At 38.6% G+C, this 27868-nt stretch overlaps 1 protein-coding gene across 5 annotated transcripts; it reads right to left on the bottom strand.

Annotated features, from left to right (window-relative positions):
* Positions 1 to 315: 315 nt before the first annotated feature.
* On the bottom strand, positions 316 to 25966 carry zgc:100829 (uncharacterized protein LOC445149 homolog). Of its 5 annotated transcripts, none has more exons than XM_047805684.1 (8): positions 25671 to 25859; positions 24716 to 25072; positions 16214 to 16361; positions 14990 to 15104; positions 13508 to 13546; positions 12417 to 12458; positions 9319 to 9523; positions 316 to 3058 (listed from the first exon to the last, which is right to left on the bottom strand). In XM_047805684.1, the coding sequence occupies exons 2-8, from the start codon at positions 24888 to 24890 to the stop codon at positions 2844 to 2846; spliced, it is 939 nt and encodes a 312-aa protein (XP_047661640.1). In that variant the 5' UTR covers positions 24891 to 25072; positions 25671 to 25859; the 3' UTR covers positions 316 to 2843. The 5 variants fall into 5 exon arrangements, 2 of the variants coding, with proteins under 2 accessions (XP_047661640.1, XP_027012171.2); XM_027156370.2 differs by having other exon boundaries at positions 14990 to 15107; positions 25671 to 25833; XR_007138992.1 differs by lacking the exon at positions 316 to 3058 and having other exon boundaries at positions 9455 to 9523; positions 13508 to 14603; positions 25671 to 25966.
* Positions 25967 to 27868: the final 1902 nt, after the last annotated feature.

Here is a 27868-nt window from a genome sequence, read left to right as displayed (position 1 = left end):
ACAGCTAATTAATGTTATGCCTAAAATTAAATCTAACCCCAAACCTTTTGCTGCTTTTAGGGTTTCTTTGCTTATTTATTTATTTATTTATTTATTTATTTATTTATTTATTTATTTATTTATTTTTTAATTTTTTAATTTTTTAATTTTCAATTTATGGACCAACCAAAAGTCCCCACACTGTTAAAAACCGTCACTTACCTATCGGTATAGGTACATTTGCTCCCCACTAAGATATAATAACTAACTAAGATATAAAAACACACATTCACCAGATCTACTAGTCCAGTATATAAAAAAAACACCTTAGATTCCTTGGAGGATTCTGATCATTTTATTGCTGAACTGTGAGCATTGCTCACAGAGACAATATCTAACACTCATCCTCACATAAAATCACTCAAGTCATCAATCCATACAGAGAAACAATAAACAACAACCCTCTCAATGGTGCAAACGTAACACAGCAGAAAAACAAGTGCAATCAAATATTATACTCCCACAGTAAACTAGTAATGGTGGGGGAACATATCGAAGATGGCTGACATCTGAATGGCGAATAATTAGGTTATAAAAGCTATCGAGGAAGGAAAAAAAGGGACTTGGATTGCCATGTAGGTAGAAGTTAACATTGTACACACAGACAAGATGACGTAGGACAAAAGAGAGTCAGGCAGAAAACAATATAGCTCTCAAACTCTTTATGCTAAGCAGTAATAAATTTGCAGAACTTTGATCTTCGTGGTATAAAGTACCACACTGATACCATGCTCATCACAATGCACTGCAGTTGATGCAGAGTCAAATCAATGAGACATGGTTAAACCCTAGTCCCGATATACCATACTACAGAAATCATGGTTAATGTTCACCATCAATCAAATCCAATACGCCTTTTAATGCTTTATACGGATGATTGTTTTAACCGCACTTCTCTGCATAATGGACATCAATGGTAATGACTTAATACTGTCCACACTATCACGCTGTAACCAACGGGTGGTGACAACGAGCGGTGGATGCAAGTGCAGATTTATTGATAAATGATGCAAACAGAAAACAAAATAATGAGAACAAGAATCGGCCAACACATAAATACAACAACAACAAAAGCTCGAAAACAAGGTGCGTACAAAACCAGGGTTATATCAAGGTGCAGCGACACACAGGTGATAGTGGTGAGGTGTGAAGTGTGCCGGGGCTGATGGGAAATGTATTTCAGCAGTATATGTGTTGGATTAATATTGATTTTCCTGATCCTGGTGTTACAGCTGTCCTACACAATGTCACAATTGTGCTGCTTTTAAGTATATTGAAGTAAACATGTGCTTGATGTTATGTGTGATGTATGAAAGCGTAGTAAATGAAAGCATCACTGAATATTTGAGATAATTAAAAATGTTACAGTTCACAATTTTAGCCAGCTCTCCCTTATATGTTCTTCAAATAAACCAATAAAAAGTTTTTTTATTTTATATCCTTGGTGGATTCCATAGATCTTTATTGCAGCCAAGCCTGGAGTTCGAATCTGCAATGTTGTTTCTCACTGAGCTTTATTTGCGGTACCATCTTGACATTTCCCTGACTGATAAGTGCCCATTTCATTCAGAAATCCCAGAACAGCATCAAGAACCTTTTAAGAACCTTTATTTAAAAGTGCAATCTGAGGCCACAGCTCCCAGAAGTGCTTGATCAAGCCTCTTAGGCGTGCGCTATAGCACAGGAAGGAAGGGTCTCGTCAGCGTTAATGAACGTGGAAGTCGTTGCTCAACCCATACTGATGGCTCTGCTCGTCATGATCTGTCTGAGGCCGTACACACGCGCGTCAGGTGAGTAGTGCTGACGGCTGCGAAATGACTTATTTTCCCGATGTGCCTAAACTGAAGAAATAGCTCTCTGTGCTGGTGAATCAGCACATGCACAGCCTCTTGAAGGTACACTCTGTAACTGAAGAACAGCAACGCTGTGTGTTCCCACTTCATTTGCTATAAAGCTGAGAGGACGTGTCGTCCTCTCCTCAGGTCCCGAATGCAGGAGTTAATAGCCAATAAGCGGAAAAAGTGTGTAATTGCTCTGTCGTTGTTTGTTGTGAACCATATAATTAGTATTCTTTGATGCACTGTTGATGTTTATGGCTGGTAGATGTGATAGTATAGAAAAACTCTAGATAGATCTTCAAAAAAAAAACAACTTTTATACACCACAAAGCTGACGTAAACAACGTGTCTTTACAGAGGCGTTCTGTCCAAAAACTGAAGTAATTGAAGTAATTTGTCAGTAATGATGGGAGAAAAAGCATTGTGGAAATGTAACATGCTTTGAGACAGGAAACGTTGCCGGTTTTTGCTCAATAAACCCGTCAACACGCATCATCTCATTAGTCCCGCTGGCTGTTCCATTTCAAAAACGTGGAAAATCACAAAGCAGCTCATGCAGAGAGGGCTGCATTTTCTCTCATCATAACACAGATTGCCAATTGCTTCAACTGTGGGAAAAATTATCTTACTGCGGAATTCCCCCTTCAACATTGCATGATTTGTTAGAATATAACATTAAATACAAATATTGTCGCCGATTTCTGGACACGAATATAATCTGGTGAACAGTTCAATAAAAGCCCTATATGTACAGCAAACAACAGTATAAAAGTCTGTAAGAAAAGTGTCAAAAGTTTAAACAATTTTGCATTTTGCACCTCCTCTTCCTCCTCCTGAGGGCAATTATAAAAGATGCAAAAATTGTTATTCGAAAATTGCTAGAACCCCTCGTCCTGCTGCGCTGCTTGTGCAATTAGAGCAGTGTTCCTGAGAGAGGCGGTCTGAGCGTCCTGTCATCTTCGCTGATTACCTGAACGAGTGTGAGGGGAGATGCTGCAAGTGGCTGGGTTTATTCGGGACGGGTGGTTTGTTGGATCTTGGTGTAGGTTGTGAGCAGGTGGAGTCACTAGACACACTAAAGGTCTTCATCAGCTCAGCGACACGGCCACGCCCCACACGGTTTTCCCCGCCTACTCCAAATTCAGTCCGCTTGGAGGCGGACATCACTCGGATATCTTTCCCTGAGAGATAGACAGAGAGAGAGAGAGAGAGAGAGAGAGAGAGAGAGAGAGAGAGAGAGAGAGAGAGAGAGAGAGAGAGAGAGAGAGAGAGAGGAAATAAGAGGACGATATATGAACTACAAATTCACAAGGCCCTTAGAAAAAGTGGGACATTTCCACTGATGCCGTCATGACATTTCTCATTATAGTTCAGTAACAAAGGCTGAGAATCTATTCTCGCACATTTCCCTTCTATCCTTGGTCTTCTTCCGCCCTCCGTTCACATCTTTTTTTTTCCTCCCTCTCTGTCCCTGGCTCTCTCTTCCAGGGCTACAGACTGCCAGACCGGAGGTCGTTGGCAGAGGAAGTAGAGCAGGGACGCAGCTGGGTATAGTTGGTGTGTGTGTGTGTGTGTGTGTGTGTGTGTGTGTGTGTGTGTGTGTGTGTGTGTGTGTGTGTGTGTGTGTGTGTGTGTGTAATTGAGGGACGGAGGGACGGGAGATGAGGAAAGGAGGGCCGCAGGGATGGCGGTGCAGAGCAGACAGACGCTGCTCAGACACCAGAAGGCTTGAGGAACCACATATTTTTAGCCACATCCCCGGGGGACACAGATGTGTAAGCCTGCTCTCACTCTCTCTCACGCTCACACACACACACACACATACACACACGTACACTTACCCCTTCTCGCTTTCACGCACAAACTCTGACACGCTTAATTTTTTTCTCCATGCAAACTCTGTCTCCTCCAAACACAGCCTCACACTGTCTCAGGCACACCCTGCCGCGAGAGGTGTCCCAATATTCCTCTCAGTGAATCATGAGCAGGAGTGCAGGGGATGCAGGAACGCCTCATCCGTTAGGATGGATATGCGACTAAGTAGGAACCTGGTAGGGTGAAGGCTGTGGTGCTTTTTCTCAGCCGTGTCCCTGTGTTGATAGAATTGCAGTGAAGAGTGTGGACTAAATGTTCATCAGAATAACACTACAGTGTCTCACTGTTTCTGGATCCCAGGTTCGATTTCATGTGAAACTCGAGTCCCTGGGTCCATATTCCCACCATCCCTGAGGACAAAATCCTGTTCCACTGTGTCCATAACCATGTCCAAAACCATGTCCATAACCATGTCCATAACCATGCAATATTCCAGCAACATTCTAAAAAAACTTCTTCTAGTTATTTGTACAGTATGTTGATCATACAAAGTTACTGAAATAACAGTTGGAAAGGTTGCGTCGCTGTAATACTGTATGGAAATGTGTAAACAAATTTAGTTCACATATAATACCTGTGTGACAGATTAAAAACAGTCCTGCATCATGAACCATGTGATGAAGTGTCAGAGACACAAACCTTCCAGGTTTAGGCCACACCCACTTTTGGTGTTAAATTCAAATACAGATACAGAGAGGGATATTTGGAGCAGATAGAGAAATAAAAACTCATCAGCACTGACTCATAGACAGCAATATTGTAAATCTGTGCGTCTAAAAAGTAAGAAATGAATTTGTAAATGTCATGCCAGATTACACACTAAACCAGTCTGGCATCATTTTTAATTTCTTGCAAATGAAAAGAATAGAAACAAATGACCTTCGTCATGTATCGAGTCTATGTGTGTGGTTTTTTAAAAATACATTGTCGTTTTCATGAACAGACCCGTGGAACGGCTCTGAAAGAATGTGTCTTGACTGCCCTGCTGTGTTTGTTGTCTTCTCCTCCTCTTCCTCTTCTCTCTTTTTTTGCCCTTCCTCTCACTCCCAACACCCCCCCACCCCCCTTCTGACCCGTGGTTCCTGTGTTAATGTCCTCTCGCCGCACTGCGTGGGCCTGCTCTGATTGTCTCTGTGTGTTGTGTGGTCTCCACGGAAACCCTGGACAGGCTCCAGCAACCTCAGCGGACACACCACACACACACACGCACACACACACACGCACACACACACACACACACACACACACACACACACACACACACACACACACACACACACACACACACACACACACACACATACACACAGCGTCCAAAGCTGGCTGATCCACTACGTTCTCCACGCCCCACTAATAGCCTGTGCTGAGCCTTGCAAACACGTCCCATATGTGTGCGTGCGTTTGTGTGTTCAAACACGTTAGCGTCCTGTGCGCCACTCCCTCCTGTTAGCTGACACCAGCATAAAGTGCGGCACGCTACTTGCCCTGGCGTGGCATTCTCCATCCTCCCATAACCGCTGCACTTCCTCCCACCCAACACAACCTGATATGAGAGAAGCTGTGGAACCTGAGCCTGAGATCTGGGAGGATCCACACACACACACACACACACACACACACACACACACACACACACACACACACACACACACACACACACACACACACACACACACACACACACACACACACACACACATCCAGCCTCCAACCACTGTCTTAACTGTTCAATCAAAGCTTAAAATCACCTAAGCCTGTATGTGTGTGTGTGACAGTAGTAACCTGTCCTCTGTGTTTGAAGACTAGTGAATTATCCTCTTAATCATGGCTTCTCTAAACTTACCAGTGTATTTCAGTTTAAATTGACATACTAAAACTTATTGGAATTTATGCAAATTAGGCATGACAGAAATCTAGAGCAAAGATTGTTGGGTTTTGTATGTAGCTAGTACAGGTAGCTCACTTTGCTAATCGGCCAAAGATGCTAGTATGAGTGTATTATTTAATTCGGCTTTAACTAGTTCTTTACTTTGTAAGGTGTGATTTAGCGCTTGATAGTGTAAACATTGTGCAATGCTAGAGTCTTGATAACAATAGTTTGTTACTGATAGCTAGCATACCTAGCTAGTTTAGTACAATTTTCTCATAGACTAAATTTAGTGGTTAGCGGTGGGATTCAGTGGTACTGTACATTATCATCGCTGATTTGTTACCACACGTAATCAGTGTTAACATTACACAGGATGCCTTCTGAAGATCAGTGGCTCATTTTGGAAATCAAAGATACTGGATGTTCACAATATTATGCTTTTTTTTAGAGCTTTTTTTTTTAGAGATTTAAACAACTTAAAATAAAAATATTAGCTGTCCAGGTAAATAATGGCACAAAATAGTAGATTAAAGGCAATTAATCACAGGAGCAAAGAGAACTTAAATTCATTTTCATTAATAAACTGCAACAAATTGTGGATTAAATCATTCATAAACAGAAGGAGGTGCTGTTTTACAACAGACACACACATACACAAACACAGGGCTGGATTACACATTATACTGAGGTGGCACGATTTTACAGGAGGTAGTGTTGTTGCCTTACACCTCCAGGGTCCCCAGATCTGTGTGGGGTTTCCTCTAGGTCTTACAGTTCCCTCCTACCTTTCAGAAGGTTAGTACACTTAATTGAGCATGTGAATGAATGTGTGTGGGGACGAGCATACTTTCAGAGGTGTATTCCCACCTCACACACACAGTGTTCCTGGATACGGCTTCCAGTACAGTGCCACCTTGACCAGGATAAAGTGTTTCCTGAAGATGAATGAATAAGTAAAATAAAAAATCTTTTACTCAAGCCAAATCTAGTGGCCAATTAACATTGGCTAAGATACTGATATACATGTCTCCTCCTCTCGAATCTGCAATGAAACATACACCTCTGGAAAGATCTACCTCCTCTTCACAAACACAGAGTCTGTGTAAAAAGACAAAAAAGAGCACTATCTCTTTAAATACCCCCACCCCAGAGGGAGGGGGGTAGAAATGGGGCAGAGGGCAGAATTCCGGAGCGGCACGTCTATGCGCTGAGCCAGGCCGCGGGGGGGTCACGGCTGCCAGGAGGAGGGAGTGAGTGAGTGTGTGTGTGTGTGTGTGTGTGTGTGTGTGTGTGTGTGTGTGTGTGTGTGTGTGTGTGTGTGTGTGTGTGTGTGTGTGAGCGCTTTTAAGCAGAGCCGAGGCTGGGGGCCCTGTCACTTATCAGCTACGGCCGAGCGTCGCCCAGGGCCAGAGTCAGGAAGCAGTACAGGAATGTGTGTCCTTCCCTCTGAAGGTGAAGAGAGGAGACGCAACTCGCACGCACTCACTCTCTCTCTCTCTCTCACACACACACACACACACACACACACACACACACACACACACACACACACACACACACACACACACACACACACACACACACATGCGCTTCCACATACGCATGCATGCACTCATAGAGATGGAGGCAGCAGCTGCGGGAGTCTGTTACGCTTGCACGCACACGTGCACCCACAGGAACGAATGCGCAGAAACACACACACACTCTCTCCCTCTCTCTTTCCAGCTCTCTCTCTTTCAGCCAAACTCTCAGCTAGTTGGCTTCACACATCTCATGCATATTGAAAGTACCTATAAACACATGTTTTTCACACTCTTTTATACGTATCAGTGGCAAATAGCACTGATTTACTTCTAAACATCTTATGAAACACATATGAATTATGAATCAGAAATAATACATCTGTGAATCTAGAATGTGGAAAGATATAGAGAGGAAGTGCTTGTGTGCTGTACCTGAGCCAGGTTTGTGTGTGTGTGTGTGTGTGTGTGTGTGTGTGTGTGTGTGTGTGTGTGTGTGTGTGTGTGTGTGTGTGTGTGTGTGTGTGTGTATCTATTGTAGTTGCAATGTATTGATATGTCCAGGAGGGGGCATTTATAGAAATACAAAAAAATGAATTGTAATGTATATTAACACACACTGGATGGTGCTGGTTCAGCTTTTCGAGAGGTCATCTTTGCATTGGATCAGTTAAAATCCTTATATATATATATATATATATATATATATATATATATATATATATATATATATATATATATATATATATATATATATATATATATAAGGATTTTGGTAAAAAATGTGGTGAAGCATGGCAATGAAGCAAAATTACAAATAAAGAATACTAAAACTAAACCAGAAAAAAATGCAAAGACTTTCCCATCACTAGTGTTAGCCGGTGATCTGGAAAAGAGTCTAGGCTTTCAGAGGAAGAAAAATAAAATCTTTTACAACCGTGGTCTGGGCAAGGTCATAAAGATTCCACCAGTCTGGGCCGGTCTGTGTAAAATGAGACGAGGTTAACCAAACAGAAAGGCTGTGGTACGAAGGTAGTGTCAAACAGGGTGAAAAGCAATAGACAAACTGCCTAAATGAAACAGTAGACCATGCTAGCAAACAATGCTAGCAAAAAATACCATTAGCATTGACATTAAAAAAATTGAGTCAACGGCAAGTCCCGGTTTTGAGTCAGAGGCTTTTTGATTCAGCAATACGTGTTTCAAGTTCAATAACATTTGCCTATATAAACCTCAATTGTTTTCATTCCAATTACAGCATTTGGCAGATGCCCTTATCCAGAGCAACTTACATTTATCTCATTTATACAACAAGGGTTAAAAGGGCCTTGTTCAGGAACCCAGCTTGGTGTTCCTGGGATTCGAACTCACAGCCATTTTATCAGTAGGCCAATACCTTAACCACTGAGCTACCACCTTCTATAATTTGATATCACTAAAAAAGATTAATAAATTCTAGCTATCTTGCTATCTCCTTGTTTTACACAATGCCCTGAAAAGGATCTAATAGCAACCAAGGAGTCGGATGCAAGTGAAGGTGGAGAAGGCGTTAATAAACCTTAAGCAGACAGGTTCAGCAATCAGGGATCAACCAATAACAAAATAGTAGCAGAGACAAGACATGAATTAAAACAAAGACATATGACAAAGTAAACATCATAGTGGATTATAAGCAGAACAATCATAGTGGATTATAAGCAGAACATACACAGAGACGCACTAGCACTATGGGGCTAATGGTTGCTGCTCTACCAGATGTGTGAGATGGAGATTCCTGACAAGTTAATCATAAAATAATATTACTAATCATTAGAAAATCACAAATAAACCCAGAAAACTGAAATGGTTACCCAACAGTGTAGCTTTATGTCATTAGAGATATGTTATTAAAATAATTTACCTCAGGTTAGCTTGGTAGTGAAGAAAGCTAATGAGGTAATATTAGCTGGCTTGACTAGCTGGATAGAATTAGCTTTATTGCTGGATGATTTATTAAATTGATATCAACACCTGTTGTGCTACGCTAACTAGTAGATTATCTTTCACATCTTTCTCGATCTTTTTTTTTTTTTTTTTACCTCTTATGTCTATTCTAGGGAAAAATACATGTCCACCCACCGTGTCTCTAAACTAGCACTTATTTTCAATTTAAAGAAATATACATATAGTTCCTCACCTCTGCTAATTTGAGGCTCGCTAGCTTCAGCTGTGTGTAGCCTGCTTGTGATTGACAGCGGTGAGGTCTGTTGCTGTGTATCTCTGGGTGCGAGGCTGTGCAGGACGCTGGCTGACATCAGGTGGGGTCGATAGCAAATGGTGGACAAAGAAAGTGTTTCGTTATCAGGTTCATCTGTATCATCTTCCTCTTCTGTGTCTTTAACCTAAAGAGGTGGAGAAGAACCCATAGTTAGTTAATCTCCTCAGATACAGTACAAAATGAGGGAAAAAATATATCATTTTTATAGGAAGCAGGGATGGCTGGTGTAAATGTGCTAGTAGGCTTAAACCCCACATGACTTTCAAAGATAAACAGACATTCAAATTTCATTAAAGGTTTCATTTTTAGCATCCATGTCAGATTGTTTGCTGTTAAGAAAATTCCTAAGGCAGAGTGTTTTTGTAGAATTAAGCGCAACAGCACCACCAATGGTCATAAGACAAATAAACAGAATGGTGTCATATGGTAGCAAATATCAGGGCTTTAGTGTTTCATTAGCTTAATCTCTGTATTAACCATCTCATCTGTAGATACGTGAGATTTTTGGGACAAGAATTTAGACACATTTTTATGAAACTGACTTATAAAAGAAGTGCAGGATGATCCGGTAGAATACTTGAAGTTTTGAACCTGTTTTTACCGGTACATCGGCATTCTGTTCTGACTTATGGCACATTTTCAATCAGTATAATCAATGATAATGAATGATTTTCTGGATGTGAGACTGATATATATAAAGAGTCGGGACTCAGCAACACATGTGTTTTTCCCTCTGTTGGGAGAAACCTACACAAAATTTTAGTAGTAACTTTAGAAGATAACTTAGTTTTTCCAAAACTTTTCAATGAACACATTTCCTCTAGTAGGCTAAGTAAAAAAGAATACTTCTGAAAAACTACAAATTCAGTCTTAAAGCCCTGAGTATCTACTTTCATATGAATCATTAAGCACCACTGTAGAGTGTGACAGGACGAAGACATTCAGTACTGAACACAGACACAACAAAACAGGCGCAAAATCCATTTCCTGGCCTCTGGGAAAAAGAGTTAATAACACTCGTCTTAAAACGAATCAGACACGAGAGAAAGGCTTACTAAAGCTGTTGTGGAGTTTGATTTAACTGCACACTTTATCTAAGACTGCAGTAGAGCTAACAGTAATTTCAGCTTGAAGATTTGATTATATCGATGTACCATCAGACAGAAACTAACTACATCCATGTTTATGAGTCAAGAATGATAAGACGTTCTTACCACACGAAAGTGTTTCAGAAAAGACGAACAATACAGATTTTGAGGTTGCATTGTAGAAAGCTGTGTACAAAAATATATTATTTGTGCAAGAGTTTATTGCTGCTCTAACTAATACTCCTGGGCTTCCATTAAAAGTGAGCGGAGTGAAGTGTTTTTTGTTTTTTTTACTTTTAAAAAACAGTGAAATAAAACTGCATTATTGTTAGTGGTCCTTGCACATCTGCTACAGATGTGATATATACTGTTGAGATTATCTTAGAAAAGGTCTGTAGTATTCTTTAAAAATCCATTTGTAAAACGGTAATGGGAAATTTTTGCATATAGTAAAGTTTGTAAACTACTTAACGAAGCAAAGAACAGACAAGTATGTAAAGGAAACAAAAATATACAGTGCTGTGTTGTGTGTAATTTAAGACAGGTTTTATTACATGTCTTTCTATTTCTTCTCCTATTCACCCAGCTTGGTTTTTGTTGCTTATTAACACTTTAAATGCAGTGTTAAATCAGTCAAAACAAAAACAGAAAAAAAAACTCAAGTATGAAACATGTGGGTCTTGATTTTGTAAAAGGCGTAAACAGATATTCAGTGACACCACGGGGGACAAGAAATAGCTCTGCTCAGAGCCACATGAGGATGAAGCTGTGTGGTGTGTGTGTGGGGGTGGGTGGGTGTGCATGGCACTGAGAAAAAAGGCCGCTGCCCCTGCCCTCGCCTCCGGAGACGATCTCACTATTCCATCCATCTGCGACTGACACGTCCTCCGTCTCTGACACTTTAATTCCCGCATCAACTTTATCAACCATCTGCTCTGAGGAAACCCGTGGGCCCAGCTCTTTCCCTTTCCCGATCGCATTGCGCCTATGTGATTGTTATTGTCCTGCTCCCACAACACACCTCAACCTACATCCTACTCATAACCTCTTAGAAATAATCCAGGCACAGGCCTGCACAGAGATTTTTAAAAAGCCCAGAATGGAAGAAAGTCTTGTTCTGATATACAAACACAAACGTCTAATGCCGATTTAGGACGCAGTGCTAAAGAAAGGACAGAGACAGGTGTGAGAGGACAGATCTGCAGAGAAGTGCCAGAGGACAGCTGGTGTTGTGACCCTCTCAGCCCTCACAGGCATCAGAGAGAAGAGCCAGGAAAGACCACAGACATGCAGAGCACTCTACAGAAACAGAGCTAGACACACAGACATGCCTAAAGAGCTGGAGAGACAGACAGATGGACAGAGCTTTAGAGAGAGAGACAGAGACAGAGACAAAGCTTCAGAGCCTGACAGAGGCAGAAAGAGAGAGGGAGAGAAAGAGAGAGACAGAGACAGAGACATAGCTTCAGAGTCTAATAGAGACAGAAAAAGAGAGACATTACTTCAGAATGTGAAAGAGATGAACAGAGAGAGCGATAGATAGATAGATAGATAGATAGATAGATAGATAGATAGATAGATAGATAGATAGATAGATAGATAGATAGAGAGAGAGAGAGAGAGAGAGAGAGAGAGAGAGAGTTTCCCTGGTTTGTATTATTCTGTATAACATCATTATCTGTCATGTGTTATTCCTTAATTAATATTTTATTCATAATAAATTACCAAACCATTAATTTATTATTACTAAGTAGTTACTTAATATTCATGAATCATAATTATATTATTAGTAGTGTAAATATAATGTTGCTTAACTCAAGCCTTCGAATTTATGCCTTTTCCTATTCTGTTATAAAATTAGATAAAACACATTTTAGTCATTTATTAAATATCCCTTTGGGATGTAACACACCTAGCAATCATACTTACACTCTCAACAGGAGATGCAGGCGTCACTTCACATGTTGATACCTAGCGAAAAAGTAGAAAGCAAAAATATTTCAGTCAAATCTCTGATGCACAAATCTCCAAAAACTTCATAGGCCATGAAATTTCCTGTAATAATATCAATAATAAATAATAAATGTCACCATTTAATATGACCATTTACTTTGAAGATTTAGAAAAAAAAAGTGTGGGAAAAAAAAGACCATGTTTATTTTTCTGTAACGTTTCTATGAATATATTGCCCATAGTAGACTAGTTAAAAACACAAATATTTATGTAATATTACAAATTCAGTCTTAAATCATTAGTGAGTTATAAGCCACCATGGTGGAGTGTGACATGACAAAGATATTCAATGCTGAACATGGACACAACAAAAAAGATTTAAAACAGAAATAATCCAAACATCTGTGTGGGTCTAAAGATTGTATACATGTGACTTAAAGAGTCATTTGAAATGACAACATGATGTATATTGTATGTATTACCTCACAGAAAAAATACTATATTCATAATTCATTCTAACCTATTAAATAATATGATGTCATAACGCTAGGCGTAGCAGTTTATATTATGTCACTGTGACATCTTGTCTCACATCTGTGAGTTAGTACGGAAACTTGCAGTGAGCAAATGTTTCAGATATTTAAAATAACATGACTGAGCATGCTTCAATCTATAGTAGATTGTAGCAGCACAAAAAGCCAACTATCTGTTAGTATTTAATTAATAATAAAGTGTTAATAATAAATGTTTTTGTCGATTGTTGTGGACTTTTGTACTGCAGTGCGCTCTGATTTAAAGAAATCACTGGGGTTTAATTACTACGAATATCATCAACTAATCAGAACTACACTGATTTCTCAGGATTAAAGAATTAAGAATGCGGGATCCTTAAAATGGAGTTATTGTATTATAAAAATTTTGTGACCCCTGTTAAATAAATGAACGAACAAACAAACAAACAAACAAACAAACAAACAAACAAACAAACAAACAAACAAACACATAAATAAATAAATAAATAAATAAATAAATAAATAAATAATACAAGCTGCAATACCAAAGCCTACCTGTGGAGGGGGTAGCGTCCTCACTACTTCACTGTTCTCCTGTCAAAACACAAGACCTCAGATCACCCAGAGTATCACTTTGAGCCTGTTTAATTGAATGACTTGTTATTATACATATTAAAAAGTCAAACTCAAGTGCAGCTTTACAGAAGTGTACAGGAACATCCGTGACTGGCTTTAACAGAGCAGAGAAAAGACTAAAGTGTCTAAATGTTTACACAGATTTTTGCATTTGGAGGATGTAAGGAGCCTGAAGGATTACGCAGTGGCCAAAGCGACCAGCCTACGTCCATCTTATCGAGCTCCGGCTGCACACGGCGTTGCCATGGCAACGGCATGACGATGTGTGAGCCTTCTTCTTCTTCTTCCCCCTCGCGTTAGTATAGCGTGAAAGAGAAAGGGACGAGCATTTGAATTCGCCCTCACCCTCACGATCCTGGACTGCAGATTTTTACCACACTCTCTTGCACTCTTCTCTTTCTCACTCCATCTCACTTTTTTCCTTTTTCTGTCTCACACACACACACACACACACACACACACACACACACACACACACACACACACACACACACACACACACACACACACACACACACAGAAACACAATCACATTCAGCCTCAAGCACAGATCATAGCGTCGCAGTGCTTTGACCTCCCTCGGCCGTTCTCTAGGGGTGGAACCGAAGCCAGCAGCACAGAACCAAATTTGTCTCAGACTATGTGTAACAAGACCATGAATACACACACACAGACTCACACACAGACACAGACACACACACACACACACACACACACATTCTGACACCGAAGCCGCAAAGATAGCAAGTGAGCTCCAAAAATGAGAAAAGGTGAGCCGTGATAGAATAAAAGATGCAGGCGACTCGACGAGGGAGTGGAAGGTGTTGCTAAAAGGAAAGAAGGGAATATTGGAAAAGGAAGAGAGGAAAGGAGAGAGAGAATGGAATAGAAAGTCAGAGAGACAGAGGTTGTGATTTATTTGGCTGTTGAGCAGTGATGGCTCTCCCCATGGAGAAAGTCCGTCTCCTTGCCCCACGGCTCTGTCCCAGATTAATGACAGCAACAGGAAGGTCACCTACACACACACACACACACACACACACACACACACACACACACACACAAACACACTCACACACACAATAATGCGTAATCCAGTAGCACCTAAACACAAGCACAATCACACACTCACACCAGGCCCAGAGAAAGACACAAACAAATCCACAAAAAAGGAAAAACAAAGCACACAAAAACACATTGATGCAGTTGCATTCAACACATGTGCACCTGCCTTTTTTCTCTCAATACCAAGATTCACACAAGATGAGAAATATGAGCTAATATTAGTCAGTCTAATTACATGAATATATCGGATATTCATTTTAATACTATTTATAGAAAAAAAAACCTTTGTTTGGTGTTCAATGTTCTCATGGTAATTAAAAAGAGTCTTTCACACACCCTTAAATTGAGCTGCACTCCAGACAATGTTTTGGGTGGGAGATTCTCTCTGCCTGATCGTACAGGTTCTGTGACTGGTCTGTTTGCAAGATTACTCTTCAAACTTGCTTCCTGGCTGCTGTGACAAGAGACAAACAGAATAGAAAAATGAAAAAAATGAAGATTACACAGTACACACCACTTTATATGTACATTAGGATGTAAAGGCTTCTGGCGCAAAAGAGAAAATATACTACAAAGCTACTAGTTGTTATTTAACACCTCCACAAAGAAGATATTTAACAAACAACAGATTTTTCTGTGTTACATTTCGGTCTATAACTCTTGCTACCTCCTGCTTATCACATGACTGTGTGATACCATGAGGCGAACACATGCTTTCTCTGGGACATCGACAGCACCTTTTCCACATGATCTCACAGATGTCCATTTATGTCTACATTTTAATGTCTCCTACAATTATAACACCACAGAATTGAACCCTTTTTCCAGTACACCAGATTTCACCGGAAATCGGCTTTCAACCAGTTTCAACGAATCACTTCATGGCCGTAAATTTGATATAAAATTAGTCAGGACACTGTTGGCTTTTTATAGAACAAGCACTTGGGGCAGCTCAGAGAGCAGAAATGGGTTTGATGTCAATTTAGTTTGAAGATAGAAACATTTGTGTGAAAAAATGATAAAATTAATAATTATCTGGAACTTTTAATTTGAATGTATTGCTTCCAGTCAGTTACACGTAGATGAAGACCAAAATACTTAAAATATACCACAAAATACTACAAATTCAGTCTTAAAGCTTTTAATTTGAACGTATTGCTTCCAGTCGGTTATATGAAGACTAAGATACTTAAAATATACAACAAAATACTACAAATTCAGTCTTAAAGTGCTGAGTATCGCTGTGATTGATAGGAGAGAGAGAGAGAGTGCAAGAGAGAGAGAGAGAGAGAGAGAGAGAGAGAGAGAGAGAGAGAGAGAGAGAGAGAGAGAGAGAGAGAGAGAGAGAGAGAGAGAGAGAGAGAGATATGCCATCTCTGCAACATTGGGATTTAAACTTGTGATCTATTACTCAAGCCCTGAGTGTGTGTAAAGGTGTGTGATGTCCCATACAGCATGCATTGTCACCTTGTACACTGTTACTATCTTTGAAATATGTTTTGAAGTGTAATCCATGACTGTGATGCAATTAAACAGAAGGAAAAAGAATTGTGTCCGTACTGGGAATTGTTACGAAGACTAGCAGCATTTCTCTCGCCAAACCCTGAGCGGAGGATCTTGGAGGACTTGAACTCGTCCATCTCTCCGATGACGTTGACTTGTACGTCACCATCACAGCCCAACAGCCAACTCACACTCTTACTCTGAGCTACACAATGAGACAAAAAAGACACAGGGATAATGAGAATAGTCTGTTGTTACATATAGATACACATTTGTTTTGGCTATAAAAAAAGAAACAAAGGTAAAACAAAGGGTGGAAGAGCATTCGTTATACATTTGAGTAACTAATTGTGAAAAAAAAAAGTGACAGGGACATAAAAGAGTTGTTTGGCAGCAAACAAGGGAAGGCTGTGAGAATGAACTGGTTCTTCTTGCACACCTTGTGGCAAAGGCACTACATTCCAGCTCGACAGACAGACATGCCCTTGACTTGATTATCAAGACATGATGAGGTTGTCATAACAAGTAGTCTAGCTATTAAAACAGCAAATGAGCTAATTCATTACGAAGTTCCTTAAAGGGGCCATGATTCTTGTGGTAATGGTTTAGTCTGAATTAAAATAATTAGCTATGCAGGCTATGGACTGATTGTGCTGAAAAAGCTTTTTTATGTCTAACCAGCTACAAAACTAACCAGCTGCATGAACACAAACCGAGCTAGTCAGACTGGTAGACCATGTTTGCCAACTGGTTATTTTCCTAATTATTTAATCAATAAATGTTGCAGATTTTCCAGTTGCTTTGTTGTTGTGTTAAATAAAAAATAACTTGCGTCTGATGTAGCAAAAAAATATACGATGAAAATAAGAATCTGTTTCCTGACATGGGTAGTGTTGGCCTTCCAGCTTGATCAGTCTGTCCTACTTAGCTGGAGTAGCACTAGTTTGATTCAGACATCCTGCAAACATCATTTTATATACAAACCAATTAATGATTGACTCAAAAACACAGTAAAAATGTCCTACATTTATGACCCCATTGAATTGAAGACTTTTTACCAGTACACGAGCTTTCACTGGAAATCTTGTGAGATGTGTGTTTTCCCCTCTGTTGGGAAACCTTACACAGAATATTAGTAGTTAAATATAGCGGTTTTATATTTTAAAGGCTTTTTATAGAACAAGCACTTGGGGCATCTCAGAGAGCATACATAGGTTTGATATCACCATTTACTTTGAAGATAACAAAAGCTTTGTTGGTTTTTGGAACTTTTCTATGAATATGTTGCCAGTAGTAGGTTAGGTAAAAACACAAATACTTATAAACTACTACACATTAAGTCACGTAAAGCATTAGTAATACCCGCACATGCACTCTTGGCCACTTCTTGCTAACAGGTTTGCTCATTGGGGATAAATACATTAAACACAAGATTAAATATGTCTAACCTTAATCATGAACTTATGTATAATATGAAACTTTTTGTACAATAGTTCTGTAAAACTGCTTTGAAAGAAATACTGCAGTTAGGTTGTGTTTCTCCTTCACACACTGCTGTGTATCAAAAATAAATGCTACAATAGTGTGATATTAAGTAATTGCAAGGTACCATTTTTGGCATTGTAAAAAAAATCTGTTTACTTCAAGCCCACTTCTATATACCATGTTCTATATATCTATTACATTCATTTATTTTGTCACATGAACATTACAGCACAATGATATTCCTACTTCACATATCCCAACTTTGGAGGCTGGGGTCAAAGCACAGGGTCAGCCATGATACAGCACCCCTGGAGCAGTGAGGGTTAAGGGCCTCGCTCAAGGGCCCAATAGTGGCAGCTTGGCAGTGCTGGGGCTTCACCCCTAACCTTCCTATCAACAAACCAGAGAATTAACCACTTGAGCCGCCACTCTACTATGCATTTTGTACGACTGTAAGCATGCCACTTTGAAATGCATGCGTTTTATACATTTTATTCCCATTTCCTAAAATCTGATTAATCAATCAATCAGCAGGTATCAAATATGAGAAAAAATTCATGATATAAATTCAAGCGCAAGACATAACATCACCTTAGAATATTTTAGCACCTTAAATTACATTGCTACACAACTGAGATTGAGATTGAGACAGAAAAGAAAAAAATAAACAAAGAATGATTTTTTAATACAGTTAGTGTTTTATAAGGTTTAGCATTAGCCTAGCTTTGTGTAGCTGGTTTATATCCCACTGTCAGTCGACAACAACTAACAAACATTTAACTGCGATGCTAATTGTTTGTTAACATTGACTGTCGGACGATGTATTGCCAGTATTGCCATAGCAACACTACTTTTCAATTTATTTATAACCCAGTAATTACATTTTTCACATGATCTAGCTATCTGTCGAGACACTGCCTCATGATGTGTCCCTGTTCTTTGGTCATATGAAAAGATACTCCTTAAAATACATGACATAAAAAGAGCTTTAATTTACATTCAGCATAATGAGCAGCTCGACCGTCTTAGAAAAACTTCGTGCTGGAAGTTTATTTTTATAACATTTATTTTTCCACAAGTAGAAAGAGTTGGCTTTAAAGATGGCTTTTAAAATGTTTGGTCAAAGATCATACCAGGAGTGAGGGCTTATAGATCTTTTGAGCTAAGGCTTAGTTTAAATTATCTGTGACAGAATTTATAAAGATGTTTAATAGCAAAACAATTACTCGATTTCCTAATATTTCTAAGAAAATATCTTTTTTTTTTTTACTCGACTCAACAAATTCAATTAAAATCAATATTATATGTTGTTGTGAATGGATTTTTTTCATCCATAGCTCTCATTTTGGATTAATAAAAAGGTTCACTTATGGTTTATTTTCTATAACAGCATCTTCAACGGTACATTTTTTATCTGTTATATTGCAAAAGCATGATTTGGAAGGAGTCTCCAGTGTTAGAGCTTTGTAACAGTCAGAGGAAAACCTGTGACTTCATGAGGGAAGGGTTTACCATTTCTTAGTATCAACAGTTTTGTTTTTATTCTACTTCAAGAAAAAAGGACATAAAGAGAGAGAGAGGATGATGGGTGTTACAACTGTTTATAGATGTTGTAACGTAATGTGAAATGTGAAATGTGAAATGTTTTGTAGATGGTGGCTCAAGTGGTTAAGGCTCTGGTTTGTTGATAGAAGGGCCAGAGGTGAAGCCTCAGCACTGCCAAGAACATAAGAGGTTAAATGGAAAATAATAACCATGATATATAGAAATAATGATTGTAATTTTGGGGTAAATTTCTGTAGGATGAGAGAAATAAAAGAGGGGATTTTATTTCTTTCATGAAATTATTTATGCTGCATAATAAATGCTGGTCACTTAGGTTCATAGACTTCCTGGTTCTCAGCAACTCAACCACATGAATTCCCCTGAAAGCTTGTCACATGACATAATGACAGAAAAGCTAAATATTTAAACTTTCCCAGTCTGATGTTTTATAACCAGACATTTCCTGAGATATACACACATCCCTTGACATCTAGAGCCTCAAGCAGTTATACACACTAGATTCTAAGATTCACTGCTGTTGACATTCATATCTTTATTCATTCTTTTTCTTGCTCACTTTTTCACTTTTTTTAATCTGCTGTTGATTCTGTTCACAAGCACTTCCTGTAGACTCCCTGTTTTGCTGACAGTTAATTGTTTGTGTGAATGGAACATGGCCTGGCAGATATTTCCTTTCTTGCTTTTAAAATGAAAGCATTCACTACACCACACTTAACTTTCCTTGCTCGGTTACAGCGGAAATTGATACTCCTCTATTCTCATAGCATGAAGAGAGATTTCGAACACAGAGAATAAAATCGAGTCAAAATGTCTGTTGTGGTATTGTCCAGTATGTTTGAGGATATTGTATGAGTGTGGTGTAGAGAAACCCCAGACCAGCTGAGGAACAGCTGTGTATGTCTCAAGGAGAAAGAGGCCTCTCTGTTCACCAGTGAATCCTGGAAAGCACTTGATAATAACAGCTTTGTTTTTGGCGTGGCCAAGAAAAGGTTGGACCGACACACATGTCAAGCCAAGTTAGTGCGCTGCCAGCCTACGTGTGACCTATAGTTATCAGAACGCTCCTGTTTAAATGTCTCCTCATGACTATAGCTCAGCTGCTGCAGCCTGGTAGTCCCCTGAGTCATCTTCTTTATTGTGAGTTTTCTCACAAAGCTCCCTACTTCTTTCATGAAAATGCTGACTGACAGGATTCTTCTAATGTCAAAGCAGTCTTGTGAACTTGTGGCTTAAAATGCCAAATCTTATTTAACCTAAGGTTTGTTACTCAGTGGTCAGAAGTATTCATTACACTGGTGTCTTTAAAGCATGCTTAATCTTTGCTTTTCCTGTTTTGGACAGTTGTCCCTTTCATGGATGCCTCCATTAAGTCTTACAGGGAGGGTTTGTAAGGGTCAAACATACAACCGTATTCCAACAACAATTCCAAAGGTTCGAATCCTGCACACCAAATGAATGTAAAATCCATGTTATTGTATAAAAAATGGATTGTAATTAAACTGAAAGTTTCTTTCATAGTTTTTTCATAGAAAACAAATTACACTCAGTGAATGATAATATGTGCTAATCTCTATTTGCAAGCCATTTTCTCCCCATTTTGATCATCTGCCAATTCCCAATTCCTAGCCAGCTCTTTACCTCTTCAACTACCAAACAGTAAAGATGATGCATCAATACATACTTTTTCTAAAACACTTGAAACACTTGAATGCTTTTTAAAAAAACCTTTACATTTACATTCAAACCCGTTTGGCAGATGTCCTTATCCAGAGTGACAGTGCTTTTAATATTTGATGCACATTTAACATTTGTTTCCCATGTTCAGGACACTGTAAAGACATCGTTCTTTCATCTAAAAAACATTCCCAAATTGTGTCCTATGCTGTCATTCATGGTGGCTAAAAAGCTGATCAATATCTTTGTGTTTTCCCTCATTGATTATTGTAATGCTTTTCTGGTCGGGGTTTCAAATGTTACCCTAAATAAATTACAGCGGGTCCAAAATTCGGTTCCCCGAATCCTTACTGGAACCAGGGCAAGGGATCACATCACTCCAGTTTTGGAGTCATTGCATTGGCTCCCAGTCAGATATCGGGTGGATTTTAAAGTTCTTATGCTTACCTACAAAGCTACAATGGTTTGGCTCCTCTCTACCTTAATGAGCTTTTAGCCCCATACACACCCTCGTGTGCTCTCCGCTCTTTGGAATCTGGCCTTTTAATCGTCCCACATACCCGTTTTAAATCTATGGGTGATAGGGCATTTTCTTCAGTAGCTCCAAGACTCTGGAATTCCTTGCCTGTTCAGATAAGGCAAGCAGAATCCCTTAGTGTCTTTAAATCGTCCCTTAAAGCTTATTTCTTTAGGGTAGCTTTTACTTGAATTTGATTTTGTTACTTGTTTTGATAGCATGTTTTTATTTTTGTGTGTTTTATATCTTACTTATTTTTAACTTTTTTTATTTTTTTATTTGTATAACTGTATGTTTCCTTTTTTCTTTTGTGAAGCGCTTTGAGATCTACGTTTAAAGGCGCTATAAAAATAAAGTTATTATTATTATTATTATTATTATTATTATTATTATTATTATTATTATTATTATTATAAGTCTCTATCGATAAATACATTAACACTGTTTCACTAGGTTGCAGACTTAGGACACCATCGACTTAAAACTCTGTTTAGCTTTTTAAATATACACATACAACAAACAGGAAAAATTTCTAGTTCAAGTATTTCAGTAAGAGGTACTGTAGGTCTTCACCCGTCATTTGAAGATGTTGGGTGTTCGGACGTCTAAGGCTCCTTCCGCATACATAAGCTCTGACTAATGCTCGCTAGTATTGCTGTGTTTGACCATCTCAGCACTAATCTCTAGCCAATTTTTGCTCCTATGTCAGTCAGACAGAAATGGCTGTGTAATTGTCAAGATACAAAACTAATGACCTCATGGAAAAACTCCATGAGATGTCATTTCTCTTCTCTAACTGTACTACATGGTCAGAAAGTGCAATTCTATAACCAGGAGATTCATTGTAGCTTTAACATGAAGTCTTGTTAAAGTTATCAACTGTTCACGGATAAAGTCCTGAATGCAACATGAGTTCAATGTTTTCTAAGTAATATTTACAGTATGTGTACGTATATTCCTCATACGTGTATATTACACACTGTACACAACATATCCTCATTTGTGTTGTCAGAATGTAACTCTCATATACATGCAGATAAATTACAGATAAACATTTCTTAACTCTTTTCCCAGAAGCCAGACACTGAGATTTGTTACTGTTACTGTTAATGTTGTGTTGTGTCCATGATCAGCATTGAATGTCTTTGGCCTGTCACACTCCACAGTGGTGGTTAATGGCTCTAAAAAAAAATAGACACCCAGTGCTTTAAGAATGTGGAGTTTTTTATAAGTATTTCTGTTTACCAGGGACAACAGATTAAGAGAAATGGTTATTTTCTTTACACAAATGTTTCTACCTTCCATGTACTAAATGGTTGTGTCAAACCCATTTCTGCTCTCTGATGTCCCAAGTCGCTAAAATATGAAGGTGTTATCTTCAACCACTAAAATTCTGTGTCAGGTTCTCCAAAGTCATGATTCCTTTCTCATTTTATATCAGTATTGCGGCCAAAAATAATTAATTTGTTTATATTGATTGATAAGTTGATTAAAGTCGATAAGTCGATCAAACACCAGTGTTTTGGTAATATTGTTATTGGTCTACTAAACTTTATTTATTTATTTTTTATTGCCTAACTCGACCAGGCTTAATTTTATCTTAGGAAACTTTAAATAAAGGAAGAAATCATTCCTTTAATAAGCAGCAAAAGAAAAGTCAGTAATGTCATTCACTGGAAAAAAAAAAAGGCCCTAAGTCTAAACCTAACATTTTTGTTTCTTGGTTTCTTTCTGGTTCTTTCTCACTTGGATATAATAGCAGTATAAAACTGCTTCTAGATGGAAAGCACAGTTCACTCCTTTCTGTGGTTTCTGTGCTGAGTTGTTTCTGAGAGTGTTCATCGTCACTGATCGCTATAACACAGGATGTGCCTACCATGCTCAAACCACACTATCAGCTGAACATTTCTTCCTCTGAATCATTTACTCTACAAGCATACCATATTTAGCCCTAACAGGCTTTAAAAGACGCATGAGCAGACCGGTATTGCAAAGGTTATATTCATATGTGTTGACTCTCTCACTCAGATACTGACGTTTGCAGGGTGTGAGTTGATGAGAACGTTTTGGGCGTGTGTAACCTCGAAACAAAACCTTTCCAGTGTAATTAAAACATTTTGCAATAAGATGTCAATCTTCTATGTGCTAAAGCATAAAATGTAGTATAAAACCAGATAGTTCCAGTAATGAATGTGCAGCAACGGTTTTTGCCACCAAATCCTGAACTGAATTATAGAATAAGGACACATCTTATAGGACAAGAACAGATCTAAAGTGCCATGAAATGAAGCCCTTAGAAGATTGCTGTTATTATTATACCTGCCTGGAAACTTGACAGACTTGACAGACAAAAGTAGAAACTTCTGTTTGGAAATGCTGCCTACTGTATTTAGGCCGCCTGCCTCTTTCTGAACGGACAGCAAGGATAGTGCAAAGTAAAAGTATCCATGAAAAATTCTGGGTCTGATATGCCAATGTGTAACAATATGCAAGCTTTATGCAATAAGATTTAAGCAATATGCAAGCAATTTAAGCTAGAAGACAAAAAACCAACCAAACAGAAGACAGTTGTTTCGCTGAATAATAAGTAATTTCATTGATGCTGAAGAAGCATTTGTTTTTGTCACATATACATTAGAACACAGTAAAATTCTTGATTCACATATCCCAACTTTGAAGGCTGGGGGTCAGAGCACAGAGTCAGCCATGATAGAGTACCCCTGGAGCAGAGAAGGTTAAGGGCCTTGCTTAAGGGCCCAGCAGCAGCAACTCAGCAGTAGGGTTTTGCATCTTTGCATTGATTGATGTCAAATTAAACTGCGTTATTTAAAGAAACTTGCAATTTTTCAAAATCACCACAGATTTGAGCCGGTCAATGTAACATCATTACAATGTGCATTAAACCCAAGCTACTGTATCTGCGATTCATGTGTGCCATGCATGAAACAGATATCTTAGAAAGTTTATACCCTAGGTCCTAACCCTAGGTCTTCACTGGTGCACATTCATCAATTCAAGTAGTTTTTGTTTTTTTTTAAAAAAAAGCATAGAATTTGAAGCACTGAAGAATGGTATTGGAAGTCATAGATGAAACGTGTCAAATTGCTTGACCGATTTCTGCAACAGCCAATAAAATTTCATAAACAGACTCATCGTATGTATGGCTTAAAAAGAAAAACAGGTAATTAATAAGGCACAAGTTTAATAAGAGCTGTGTAGGTGTCTGTCGCTACTCGCTGGCCCATACTGTCTTTGTCATGATTTTGTGTCCTAACTCTGAAACACCTTACGTTTATGGTGAGATGATGATGCCGTACCTGGCCTCAGTTTGGGTTTGCGTGGTTCCTCTCGCTCCAGCTTCTCCTCACGCTCCTTCCAACGTCGGACCTGCTCCTGTCGCATCTTCAGAAACAATGTCTTCTTCTGTTCTTCATTCAGCGCATCCAACACATCTGGATCGATGTACATTTCCGTCAGGATTTGCTGCAACATGGCTGTGAGTGTGCGTGTGTCCGTCCAATCCTTTAGAGCTAGATGTTAATAAAAGTGTGTGTTGGAGTTTATGGAGTATGCGCCTGGATGCCGGCCCTGCTCCTGGGCCCTGCTGCTCGCTTGCTTGCTCACTCACCACACACTCTCTCTCATCACTGAGCAGCAGCCAGCAGCTGGACAGGCTGTGGGGGTAAAAAAATGACAAGTAAGAACATCTGGAAACAATCTGCCCTCACTCTGGTGCTTTTTAGCTTATTTTGCTGGCTTGCATTGTCAGTTTATAGCTTTGGATCAAGTTTTTCTTGTGCAACTACTAACTTTTCCTGTTTACCTTCTTCACAATCTTTCTAGCTGTCGTTATTAATCTGACCTGCCAGACTCCTTTTTCTCAAAAGCAGTGTGAGACTCTGGAGTGTCCTCAAACATGCTGCTTCTCTTGTTTAAATGGGAGGAGATTTCTCAAAAAAAGAGAAAAGAAAAGAAAAAAATTCCCCACCCTCTTACAAGCCCCAACGAGGCACTTGAGTTCTATTTTAGCCTTGTCTTTTTGTGGCTGTAACTCAACATCAAGAGCCGTGACTAAAGAGAGGAGCATGCGTTTAGTTCAGACATCCCTTAAGAACAGAAAGACAGAGAAAAAGAGACAAAAGCAGGGTGAAGGCTGTCAGACAGTTACAGTTCAGTTTGCAAAAGCTGGAAGGGTGATGGGAGAAGAGATAGAAAGCAAAAGTCAGTGTGGGGAGAGATGAGTGGAAAAAGAAAGATTATAGTCATACTCACAGTTGGGTGCGGACGCTGTACAGCAGGCTTCACAGATTGGGAGAATGAGTACTGCTGTCCTCCTTGCCTTTGTGTATGACTTAGCTAGTGACATCACAACATTCCATACTCTCTCTCTCTCTCTCTCTCTCTCTCTCTCTCTCTCTCTCTCTCTCTCTCTCTCTCTCTCTCCCGCCCACGCTTCTGCTTTTTCAAAAATGCATAAACACACACATTTCCTCTCTGCCTTGTGCTGTTCATCAGAAAGTAGAAACTCAGGAAACCAGGGCAGGCTGTTGGTGCACTAAACAAAGTAGCAGCATCCTGCTTAACAAAGCTGGACGAGTGAGAGAGTGAAAGTGAATAACAGGAAGAGTGAATTACAGTCAATTAGAATGAATGTGTGTTTTTTTTACAAGCATATTTATTTATTCTCGCATGTTTAATATATATTTACTTTTTTTTGCTTTTTTTTTTTAAACACAAGACAGATACGGGATTTAACAATTAAAGCTTTAAAATGGAAAGAGTTGTTGGACAAGTCTAACCGGAGAGTGTTTCCAAAACTAAACACTAGGGGGCACTGAAGAAGCGTGTGCTTCTTCTCCAAATAATCACAGAATTTACTCTAAAAACATAATTACAATATTTGTATATCAAAATTGTTAAATATTATTTTTCTGGTATTATATTATATTATATTATTATAATCAAGTCTTATTGGAAATGAACTTGTATTAAAATGAACTTAAAAATTAGATTGAAATGAACTTAATAATAATAAATGAATATATAGACACAATCCTATTTAGCCTGTGTTTAATAATATTGTGGTGTATTTTCCTTACCATGTGTTTTCTCTGGGGTTTTTTTTAACTTTATCATGCATAAATATATTATTATATATTTTTTCTCCAAATGTTCAAGTAAATGATGTTCAAGTATATCATGAATTAATAAAGCCTTTTACCTAGTGAAGAAATTTTGTTTTTAATCATACAAAAAATGAGAGAGAAAAAATATTTTAAATATTTAAAAATCTATTTTGAATTAAAAAAGAGTCTCATTAAAGGCACCAACTGGACTGTTTTTTGTTGTTGTGGTTTTTCCATCAATAGTATATCTGTACCTTCAGTATCTATCTTTTTTCTAGAAAGATGCGTCTAGAGATGCACATTAATGCTTTAAAGGTAATTATGGAACGATTTTAAGACACAATATATCCACGGAAGGACAAGGAAAGGGACAAATCAGTTCAGTACTGTTTTTCCAAGGTTGCATCCTGACCGTAACGCATTCAGAATCTTTAAGCAACAGCTCCATCTGTTGGTGAAGCGTATTTATGCAGTTCTATTTGTTTTTTTTTCATCTCGGATACATGTTGCAATAATAATAATAATAATAATAATAATAATAATAATAATAATAATAATAATAATAATAATAATAATATTTCCGCATCTACGTGTCTTTTAATATTTTGGTTCAGTTCATATTCACATGAAGATTCTATGAAAATTACCTGTAAAATAGTAATATTACTAATAATTAGAGCATGAGGTGTGTAAATGTATGAAATAGCCAAACTGGTTCAAGATAAAAGGAAGGTCACTAACTTCCAACACTTTGCTGTGGCATGTCACAGAACATTATTTGAGAAGCCTTCTCAAACTGATCCATAAACAATACGTTCAGTGTTTTTTAATGGCCTCCACAGTCACCAGATCAAAATGTTTGGGATATGTTGTAGTGAAATTAGAGCTTCCCAAAGCTAACAAATCAGTATTGTATTAGTAATGTGTTCCTAATGAAGTGTATATTGGTGTTTTGACGATGGTGGTGCATCAGTTTCCAACTCCATTCAGTGAGACTTTGTACTCTGATGACTGGGCGGGGCCATCTGGAAGAGACCACGCCCACCAGAATAGAAATGTTTGTTCCAATAATAAAGGCGATAAATCAGAACAACTTTTTGTTTCTTCGCAATGATGCTACCCTGTAAAAAAAAGATAATAATCGCAGTAACAGCTGTTGTCCTCTAGATGGTCTACTTCAACACTACAGAAGACAAAATTTTCTGTCACTGATGTATAAAAATGCCACACAGCTTCTGTTTCAGCATTAAGTTTATTCTTATTGTGATGTAGCAACATTATGACACTGAAATAATATAATAAAACATTAAACAATGAGACAGTGAAAACATTGTCATGTTATCT

This window comes from Tachysurus fulvidraco, chromosome 21 (genome assembly GCF_022655615.1).
Source record: "Tachysurus fulvidraco isolate hzauxx_2018 chromosome 21, HZAU_PFXX_2.0, whole genome shotgun sequence".
NCBI classification, from domain to species: Eukaryota; Metazoa; Chordata; class Actinopteri; order Siluriformes; family Bagridae; genus Tachysurus; species Tachysurus fulvidraco.
Note: the sequence above shows the minus strand (reverse complement) of the source record. Positions and strands in the feature narration are given on the sequence as shown.

Excerpts from the sequence above, each read along its gene's own strand:
- zgc:100829 (XM_027156370.2), bottom strand. The coding sequence starts at position 24,890 with ATGTTGCAGCAAATCCTGACGGAAATGTACATCGATCCAGATGTGTTG. Across the intron at positions 16,362-24,715 it reads CAAACCCAAACTGAGGCCAG|CTCAGAGTAAGAGTGTGAGT; the intron begins GTACGGCATCAT and ends CTCATTGTGTAG. Across the intron at positions 15,108-16,213 it reads AGTCTTCGTAACAATTCCCA|CAGCCAGGAAGCAAGTTTGA; the intron begins GTACGGACACAA and ends CTCTTGTCACAG.